The following is a 10,810-nucleotide window of genomic DNA, read 5'->3' as shown; positions in this document are numbered from 1 at the left end:
TGGCTCTTGTTACCTCCGGTTTGTCCGGACACCCGTGCGGGATGCGCCATTTAGCTCACACATGGCAAGGGCACAAAGGAAGCCAGCAGCTGGAAGCTCCTAGGGGGAGAGGCAGCTCACAGATGGTACCTGCCAGTAGTTAAGTGAAATAGCGAAGATCCGGCTGGGCATTAGGCTCTGCTGCTGTCAGGACTAAGAGGGGCTGCTTGTGTGCGGGACGTGCTCTTTGGGGAAGGCGGTAACGCCTCCTTGTCAGACCTGAACATTAAATAAGTGTCTCCCCTGCAAGAGATGCTGGAGCACTATGGGCAACAGAGGCTGTGCAGATGGGAACTGGTTCCTTACAGTTGGGGGTTAGCAAGGAAGAGAAGTACAACCTTTAACAGTGAAGTGATCCCACTCCCCACCTTCTCAGGTTGTGGAGAGGTTTCTTACCCTACACTAAGTCACCCTCTGGGTCTTCAGTGGCTCCCACAGGTGCATTATCCTACTCCCGGGCTGGACCCCAACCCTTCCCCTGCCCAGGGAGTCTTCAATCACTCACCTTTTATTTGTCCAGTGACAGGAAAAGGCCCCCAGAGGACTGAAAAGTGAAGGCATTCCTCTAGGCAGGGGGCTGCTGGCTTTCCCTGGCCTGCCCAGTACAAGCAGTGGCATGACAGCTCTGGGGAATAGCCAGTATGAGACAACAGGCCCAGACTGTTTCAGGCTCTGCCCTTCCACGTAGCTGACACTTACATGTGCCCAGCTTTGATGCCCAATTTGCATAGGCTGCTCCCCTGGTCCCCCATGCATGGCCTGCTGTTCCTTCCTGTGCAAATCTGCCTTCCTATTCTATTAGCCGAGCACCTCGGCGCTCTAGCCATGAACCAAATGCACACTGTAACACACAGTCCCTGACCCAGTGACCCTCGCAGGTGGCTTACAAGGACAACCTGTAATGGGAGAGGCTTATACTCCTGTTAAAATGAACGGAATGAGAACAAACCGTAGCTTCACACACAGAGGGGAGAGCTGGTATCAGATAAGCCCGAGGTCAACACTGCTACAAGAGGTCTTCTTCAGAAGGCTTAGCCTGCACGGAATATTCTTGGTTTATCTCCTCGGTACTGTCCTGATATTTCCCTCCACCTGAATGTAACAGAAGGGTGGAAGTGGAGGGATAGCCAGGGGCTTGGGGCAATCCAAGGTGCTATGGAGAGAGGTGGTGTGAAGTGTAACAGAGCACCTATGACAGCAGCGAGTGGACTGCCCCAGTAACCTTACCTAGCATGGCCGTCCTGCCTTCCTCCTTCACTGTGTTGTTTAAATGGAATTGCCTAGTTTTTTTTAAAACGAAATGAAGGTAGAGATGTTCCCACATCTGCAACTGGCAACAGTGAAACACCCACACAGCAGGGATCACCACGAAGGCAGGAGTCCTGGACACTTTTCTGCACACTTTTCTACATCATGCTGGAGTCAGGGCTCCCTTTACATTGTCCTAAGCTACACCCAAGTGCGCAGAGCCCAGAGGGGAGCGGCATAGAGCAGGAAGGGACCACACTGTATTAGTGAGCGTGTGCAGAGGGTTTACACCATTCACTTTTCACACATCAGGCAATTTTCACAAGGGCAGAGGGCACTATAGGGCTATCCCCCGGCAGCAGTTCACGATTCAGCACCGTTAGCTGTGACACCACAGCTGATCAAGGATCACATTTCACATGACAGTGGAGAAAATACTTTCGCCTCCGTTTTTCAAAATCAAACCCATCTTTGGTTGAGCTCGGTGCTGAATTCACTCCCGGGCTGAGCCTGACCTTGCCCAATTTCAGCCCAAAAGATTGAAGAGGTTGCAAGCAAGTGAAAGTGCTTACACCAGAAATGCTTGTTCAACCTGCGTTCTGTCCAGGACGCAGAGAACACTCCTATGTTATCACTGGGACGTGCTAAGTGGGACATCATAGGGCTTTTCCAGGTCTAATTTCTATAACAATCCAAACTCTCACAAGCTGTTAAGATAGAAAGATCTCCTTTATTAATGAACCCCAACAGTATTTCTTCAGATACAGGAGTTTTGAACTCAAATACTCAGAAGAAAACAAGTTAATATTGCATTATTCTCATAAGAAATACTGCAACTCATTACCAGTAACATATTGCAAAGCAAAACAGCTGGAAAAGAAAAAAGAAAAAGAGAAGAAATTAAACTGATCAAAATGGAATTAAGGTTGGTTTGTTTTTGAACTAGTAAGTCCTTGCAAGCACAGCTTGTTTCCGCAGATTACTTCCCAAACTTGTACAAAACAGAACCCGATTGGTTGTATTCCGGAAGAGCCCAGAGAGGTGCAACATTAAAAGCTACGATTATCAAGTAGCAAGTGCTCCAGCCTTCTGTCTTCAGCGGCGGCCTCCGCCACACCCCATGCGTTAACGGGATGAGAACGTCTTCCCCCTGTAAGGAGCAGAAGGGCAATATTAGGGGTATTCTCTTACCAAGTATCCCACACGTGACTCAGTCCCAGTAGAGTCCCGCATTGACATGTACTCTGCTCCCTTTCAATCCAGGCAAGATAATGCCCTTTGGGGAAGGGAGGCTGTGGAGAGGATTTGGGGGAGTGCACGGGAGGCTGTTCCCGCCAAGAGGGGAAAAGAGGGAACTGCACGGAGCACGGAAGGAAATGAGAGCAGAGATACGAGGTCATGGTTATGGAAGGCCTGGAAGAAGAGGACAAGGAGCAGAAGCCAATGAAGGGACTGAAGTGTGAGTGAGTGGCAGGAGGGGAAGATGCCTAGACTACAGGCACATGCCCCATGGTATAGGGTGACCAGCTGCAGAGGACCAGTCCCAGTCTGGTTTGCTTTCCTGGGGCAGTTTGTTGCGAGAGAGTTCAGTGGAGGAAGCCTCCATTCACCAGAGCCAGACGGATACGCGCATGGGTGACAGCAAGGCACCATCCTTGTCTTTCAGCACCAGTAATAATATGACCAAGAGGGGTTGTCTACACAGCAACGTAAGCCATGGGTTAGTGGAACTCGAGTCAGCTGACCCACTCCAGGGAACTCTGGGCTTGAGCGCCTACACTGTATTTTAACCCTGGGCTAAGTATTTTCCGACTCAGGCTCAAATCTGGGGCTCTGGTCTCCACACTGCAGTGCGCAGACCTGAGTCAAAGGGTACGTCTACACTACCCGGATCGGCGGGTAGTGATCGATCCATCAGGGATCGATTTATCACATCTAGTGTAGACGCAAGAAATCGATCCCCGATCGCTCTGCCGTCGACTCCTGTACTCCACCGCGGCGAGAGGCGGAAGCGGAGTCGACTGGGGAGCGGCGGCAGTCGACCCCACGCCGTGAAGACGCAAAGTAAGTCGACCTAAGATACGTCAACTTCAGCTATGCTATTCTTGTAGCTGAAGTTGCGTATCTTAGGTCGATCCCCCACCCCCCGTGTAGACCAGGCCAAAGTAACCTTATCCCAGAGTGCGTAGCACCCCTCGGCCTCTGTGTCAACACTCTAGCCCAGTGGTTCTCAAACTTCTGTACTGGTGACCCCTTTCACATAGCAAGTCTCTGAGTGCGACCCCCCTTATCAGTTAAGAACACTGTTTAATACATTTAACACCATTATAAGTGCTGGAGGCAAAGCAGGGTTTGGGGGGGAGGCTGACAGCTCGCGACCCCCCTTGTAATAACCTTGTGACCCCCGAGGGGTCCTGACCCCCAGTTTGAGAACCCCTGAACTAGCCCTAGTGTTGCACTGTGGGAAAACTCTACTGCCCACAGCCTGCGACAGTGCTACCAACGGGACTCAGGTGCTGTAAGGAGCGCGAGTTCATAAACAGTGTAATTAGCGCCTTTGGTGGCTGTCCCCGTAGAATGACTGTGGTCTGGGGAGGCTTTATAGTGAACTGATTGGAGAACTGGCCTTGCCAGCTCCAGGCTGAGTCAGACTGCCGGGAAAATGCCCAGGGGCACCCGAGGCTAATTAGGACATCAGTCTCCAGGGCCATCAGCCGATTAAACTGAACCTTTGCAATTCTGAATGTTTAAAATGGGTTGTTCAATGAAGGGGTTTTTGATTGGTTGTTTTTTTTATTTATTTTTGCCTTTTTGTTTTGAAGTTTGACAAACTGTAGGTTTCAGAGAAAAAACACCGGCACACCCCAGCCTGGCTGCAGAGCGGTGAAGTGCATCCCCTGGGCTTGGGGAGCAGTGTGCTCCAGCACCCCCCAAGATCAGAGGCAGATTACGGTTTTGTGGGGCCCTGGGCCAGAGGAAGTGTTCTTGCTGGGGTAATGGGGGTCGAGGCACAGGGGCTTGTCCTGCCCCCCCATCCAGCACTGCTGCCGGGGAGCAGGGTCGGGGAGCGCCAGGCAGGCGGGCAGGCAGAGCAGGGCATGCCCCTTTCTTCCCCCTTCCTCACCCCCCCACCGGCGGCACAGTGGCTAATCCACCACTCCCTGGGATCCCTTATTCCTGCACCCGCCACTCCCCAGTAGGAAGAGATAAGGGATCCCTGGGAGGATGTGGGGAATTTTTGGGCTAGCTCCCACTCACCACCCTGACAGTGCATGCTGGCTGGGCAGCTCTGCATACACAGCTCCAGGGAGCAGGTGCAGCCAAAGTGTTGGGGGTCATCCTCCCACAGCCATGCTGAGCAGGGAGCTCTGCTGCTCCCCCTCCCTGCAGGGCAGCACGCACCCGCATCTGGCTGTGCTCTTGTGACCTGGAAGCAGCTCTCTTGGCAAAAAGTTTCTTCTGATCCACTGAAAGCCCCGCAGGCTCTCTGGTAGCATGCTTGAAGACTGGTGTTCAGCAGGCAATGGGTTAATGCTGATCTCAGCTGTTATCTTTGCAAAGAGAGGTGTGGTTTCCATTTGTAAGCAAGTGCAATAGATTGTATCACAGACTGTTAGCATGGAGAGGACTAAGGAAGTTGCCCCAAGGAACTCTGGGATACAACCGGAGGAACTGGAGCACTGGAATGGGTTCCCTAGGGAGGTGGTGGAATCTCCATCCTTAGAGGTTTTTAAGGTCAGGCTTGACAAAGCCCTGGCTGGGGTGATTTAGTTGGGATTGGTCCTGCTTTGAGCAGGGGGTTGGACCAGATACCTCCTGAGGTCTCTTCAGCCCTAATCTTCTATGATTCTCTGAATCATGGGACCCAAGTCAAGCTGGGGCTGCGCGCACACAGAAAAGCAATAGGGCTCGGACCTTAGGTCCCAAGTTAACATGGACTCGGACCCTCCAGCCCCGCCGGGTCCTGGGACCCTTACGTTCGAGCCCTAGGCTAACACAACTGGTGTGTGGATGCAAGGGGGGGAGGTTAGGTTTGAGCCTGGGCTTACATTGCTGTGTAGCTATACCCCTAAGAGGCTTCAATGCATTGGACAGATGGGAGGAGCTTTTTAAAAATCACTGTCCATGCCCCAGCTGTTGCAAAGCTCCTCTCAGAAATCCACCAACCACCTTCTGGAGAATGAACACAGAAACACCCGCAGTTAGTTGGTGCTGGGACCAAGCAGTTCTGCCCTCCCCCAGGCAGTCCCCACAGCACAGAACCGTTTTGTAAGAGGAGAGAATTTTATAGCATATTAAATCCCCCGGATCTTGCTCCTGGCCCCTGGAATTTCCCCAGTGCAAATAGTAGTTAACTCAAAATGAATCAGCGCTTGACACCGCAGCTCCATGGCAGAGGCTTTAAGCTATTCACTGCTGCCGACAGGCATGCGGAAAGAGGCTGAGAAGGGTGGCCCTAAAACACCACCACTATTAGCAGTGGGCAATACTGGATTAAAAACGAGCCTGGATCCTTTTCATTAAAGCCAGCTACAGCCTGAACACAGAGCGCGCAGAGGGCTGTCTTGAAAGCCTGCTGGGACTTGCACTATCATCTCTCTAGGGATGCAACATTTCTGTCTGTGGTTCTTTTGTTCCTTCCCGCTGTTCCACACACCTACGCACACACAAACCTGAGCGTTTCCTTGGCAAGACCCCTTGCAAGGCTGAGCCACTTCTAAGGCCCCCCCAAATATCACTCCTCTAGCTGGAACAATCCACTTCTGCAGAGGGGCCTCTTACTCCAGGTGCTTCAATGGACACATAGCATTTGCATCGCGCCCAAAATCTGGCTTCTGAAGATATTCTACTAGGCTCAACGGAAATTCCAGCCCCACTGGACTTTAAACACTCCCCAAAACAGTCACTCATTGCGGACCAGCGATACGGGGAAACTGACATGTCTATTTTCACAGCCCCAGCTGAGTGAAGTGCAAAGTGGGAACAGAGCGCAAATAGTGTTAAATCAATTAGATTAAACCCTCCCCCTCATTTTCGCACCATTTCCACCAGCCCCAGAGATTTGATACACTGCTTTTCAAAGTACGAGTCATAGCCAGCGATGTCACTTTAAGAGATGGGAGAGGCACTGATCACTTCCTCAGCCACTAAGATGTGCTCAGGGACCCTGGATAAGGCTGAGGGCCCCTGCCCAGAACCTCTCCGTCTTTAACTCCACCTACAGCACACGACCCTGTTTCGGAGCTTCATTGTCTGCTACACCCTGCCAAGCTCTGTCCATCTCCAGGTTCTCTCACACACCACTGACTGGCTGGCCCCAAAGCTCACCATAGCAATATGTGCCTTAGGGACAGTTCTCTGTGACAGCACTGCATGTGACCTGTGAAACGCGCCCCCCCCCAGGGCATTTCTCCCGACTTGTGAGGAGAGATGCCGCGACAGCTGGCACCAGACTAACCTGCTGCTCATGCCAGTTACTAGTCAGTTCCTGTACAGTCATCCTGCTAGATAAGCAAGTCGCATTAGAACAGTAAATGGAGCATTACAGGCAATTTGGTACTATCTACTTACAAACCCTCAGCTTTCCTGACTAGTCCTTAAAAGGACTGATTGCCGGCAGGAAGACAGAGCCTGCTACCTTTCTGCTGTACCTATCTGCTGTTTCATCTCTTGGCCTCAACTGCTCTGCCTGTCAGCCTCTGGACCGTGACACCTGTGCGGGACTCTGCCTGCTGAAGTGAGTCGCCAGCCAACTGTCTGGCATGGAAGAGGCTCCTGCGAACAAGAAGCAAGGGGGCAAATAAGCGAATGAGATACGAGCTCATCTTAATCCGCGCCTCCATCGGGGTTATGTTCTTGTATCCAAGCCTCCATAGCTCACTCAAACCCCAGTCCCCATGCTCACCGTCTGCCCCGCCCTCCGCCAGGACAACCCTGTTCCCTCTCTGTGTGTGAAGGGCTCAGTGATGGATGCCAATGTCTTCCTCATCAACAGGCCTAGTCCAGCTGAGAATTGCTGGGTGGTTTCTCTATGCCCTTCCAACAGCCTCAATCCGGATTTGGCCAGTCCACCCTATCTAGGGGGAGAGGCAGTAAGCTGTGACCGCCGGCTATCCCATATTAACAGAGGAAGTGAATACGCTTCTGGAAACGGGCGAGACATCCTAGTTATTCTCTTTTGGGCCCTAAAGCGGAGTTTAAACTAACTAAGGAGATCTGAACTCCAGCCCTGCGAGGGCTAAACGTACTGATCATCACCGAAAACACAGGTGAGAAGCTTCCCCGGCACTTAGTTACAGAACTGCTTGAAACCCTTCCCTTCGGAGCCAATGAACACAACCCTCCATGCGCTAGGACTGAGCTCCCAAACTGCCTGCTCTTTAACAGCACAACAGACCCGCCAGGAAACCACTCCAGCGGGAGCTGGGACAGAAGACCAGGCAGTTAAAGGTACTTCCTGAGGTCAGCCAAGACCAGAAGTACCTGTTTAAATGGAGGCAGACAGACATTTTAGCTTTTCCCCATCATCCGGACTAGCCAGGTGTGAGATAAGAGCCTTTATTTCCCTTGAAAACAGCCAGTTAAGTGGCATTCACATGCGGAATAGCCCAGGTGTTGGGCTTTACCTGAACTGCAGGCAGGTCAGCCTTTCCCAGTTCTCAAGGATGATCCTCCCCCCTCAGAGGTTCCAGGATTAGCTGGGGAGAGGACTAGTGCAGCACCTGCAAACAGCACTGTCCGGCTGGGACAGCTGCACCCTTACAAGAGACTGCCACCGGATTACGCCCTGACGCTCCAGCCCTTCTTGTCTGAATGACAGACTCATATGTACACTGTCGCATCGTACGCTAACGGCTAGTTCTCACGGTTTGATTTTCTGGGATTCGCTTTTGCTCACAGGGCAGCGGCAGCGTCACATAATGCAATTGCTAAAATCAACCGTGCGTTCAATGCTCAGCGCGCTTGCAGACATCCTCCACCTCCTGGGGATGGCGGCGGGTATCGGCACCACCCCCATTTCACAGAAACGGGAACAGAGGCAGAGCAACAATTTCACTTGTCCAAGACCACTGAGGCGGTGTAAGGGAAATCCAGCCTTGGGTTCTCCAGACACGCTCCTCTCTCCCAAGGCTCCTGCCAGGAGGGAAGATCCTGTCTAACGACCTGAAAGCGAGTTTGCTTTTCAAATGCAGGCGTGAAGGAAAAGTCTGCCACTCTGGGATTTGAGTGTGGGTTCCGTGCGGAGTTAAAGGTGACATTTACTAACTAGTCTGCAGTTAGATCCCTTAGTTAACAGTGAACGTTTGAGCCAACCTCTTAGCCTGGGACGGGCTGGCCCATGAATACTTTTCATCAGGTTTGTAAACTGTGCATGTGCCTAGTCCACACTTGAGTGGAGCCCGGACGAGCTGTACTGATGGGTTTTGAAGGGAGATGCTGAAATGCGAAGGGAGATGCTGAAATGCGAGAGTATCCAGCCAGAGGTAGGACATTCAAAGTTAAGCTGACATCTTCTGCCTTAAGGCTGACAGCGTTAAGGATGAGCCGTCAGCCTTTCCTCAAAGTTTCTATTTTGCCCTAACAATATTTAAATATGGAGGAAGTTGCGTTTAATTTAACAAGTTTTTAATTCTCGGTACAAAGCCAACCTCGCAATCTGGAGAATCAACGCACTTTCACGCTGTGAGGGAAAGGCCCTGGAGTGCGTGTTAGACTAGACTGCAAAAACTCTGCCAGCAGAGCCACGCTAGCCCAGCACTTGGGATGCTTTGTTCTGCGCACCTCAGCAATGCACTTCGTACAAAAGATGCTGTATACAGAGGTATCAAAATGCTTCCATGTCTGCTGCCCTCTACCACCCCAGATCTACCCCTTTCAGAATCGAGAAAATGCCCTCTTGGGAAAGGCAGAGTGCGCTTTACAAATAACCTGGATTATTAAACGAAGAGAAGGTCAGACAGCAGAAGCCTTTAAATAACCGGAGCTTGTTAAAGAACAACATAAGGTTCTCTATTCTACTGCCCTCTTCCCAGGGCTTCTGGGGCTCAGGACAAAAGAATTCTACTCCATTTTAGAGCAGTGGTTACTCACTAGGATTGCCTTTCCAATGTGCGCGCACCACACACAGCTAGTGAGAACCTCCCCAACACACGTTGTACTGGCTGTGACAATAACGGAGCATGCTCTGTGTTCACGAGACTCTTACAGGCCCAAGGGTCCCGGCTTTGATACTCACGTGATTGTTTTCATTTCCTTTTTCTCAGCGTCTGGACGGGCACGGTTCAGCACCTTGAGGAAATCGGACGTTTTTGCCCTCATGCGCGTGTGAATATAGGCCTGCATTACATTACAAAACAAACGGCTGAACGTTCCATCCACACACTTTGGTTTTCAAATATCAATCATCACCACCCTAACGGGACTAAAAGAAGAACAGGAGTACTTGTGGCACCTTAGAGACTAACACATTTATTAGAGCATAAGCTTTCGTGGACTACAGCCCACTTCTTGCATCTGAAGAAGTGGGCTGTAGTCCACGAAAGCTTATGCTCTAATAAATGTGTTAGTCTCTAAGGTGCCACAAGTACTCAGGTTCTTCTTTTTGCGGATACAGACTAACACGGCTGCTACTCTGAAACCTAACAGGACTAAACTCTGAAATCCCTAGGGCTGGCATGAGGGGTGAAGCGTGAATACCAGCAGAACATACTACCCAGTGGGCGATCTGGGACTGAGATCCTCTTCTGGGCCAGGGACACTGGGTCTAGGGGCTGGCTCTAGGTCATGGGGGTGACTCCCCAAGAGGACAGCGGGTCTTACACTGGACTCTCTGATAGAACCACCCGATGGACAGGGATCCTGAAGAAATGGTATGTTGCTGCACAAATGTCCATTCCCCCTCCCCCGGTCTGTATTCATCTGTTGTCTCTTATACTTCGATTGTAAGCTCGTTGGCACAGAATCCGTCTTTTTGTTCTGTTTGTACAGCACCTAGCACAGTGGGGTCCCGGTCCCTGATTGGGGCTTCTAGGCGCTAGAGTACTACAAATCCCAACACCAGAATAGTTCACTAGTGTGACTCGTACCCAATGACAGGTGAATTAGGCCTGGGCTGTCCTCTGACGCGCCCAACGCTGGCCCTTGTCAAGTCCAGATCCCAGAGTCGATGTCCCACTAGTCTCCCTAGAGTGGCAATTCCTATTTCCTGCAAACAGGTGGGAGTGAACACTGGTAGAGTTTGGGGGCAAATCCCACCATGTACGATGGAATGACCTGCAATGCTGCCTCACACACAGAACCAAAGAAGAAGGCAGATTCATTTGCACATTCAGGGAGAACAGTGCTTGGCACGTAGGTAGCACTTGGCGTTTCCAAAGGGCTACACAGGGTGTTCTTGGCGTTGGAAGCACATGAAGCAGAGAGGCCGAGATGAATTCTGCAATTAAAACCCTCCCCGGAATGTTTATCTCCCCTGGCCTCCAGAACACAGCGTTACATGAAATCAGCACAGTCCCTTCTTTAG

General features: G+C 51.4%; 1 protein-coding gene across 1 annotated transcript in view; it reads right to left on the bottom strand.

Annotated features, from left to right (window-relative positions):
- Window positions 1-1,997: 1,997 nt before the first annotated feature.
- ARPC2 (actin related protein 2/3 complex subunit 2) overlaps window positions 1,998-10,810 on the bottom strand; it is a 35,148-nt gene continuing 26,335 nt past the window's right edge. The window contains exons 9-10 of the mRNA XM_054044019.1: window positions 9,524-9,624; window positions 1,998-2,437 (exon numbers count right to left, since the gene is read on the bottom strand). Coding sequence (XP_053899994.1) covers window positions 2,413-2,437; window positions 9,524-9,624 — 126 coding nt within the window. The 3' untranslated portion in view covers window positions 1,998-2,412. The remainder of the gene's footprint in view (window positions 2,438-9,523; window positions 9,625-10,810) is intronic.

This window comes from Malaclemys terrapin, chromosome 11 (assembly GCF_027887155.1).
Source record: "Malaclemys terrapin pileata isolate rMalTer1 chromosome 11, rMalTer1.hap1, whole genome shotgun sequence".
Taxonomy (NCBI): domain Eukaryota; kingdom Metazoa; phylum Chordata; order Testudines; family Emydidae; genus Malaclemys; species Malaclemys terrapin.
The sequence above is the reverse complement of the archived record's forward strand: the minus strand, read 5'-3'. Positions and strand labels throughout refer to the sequence as shown.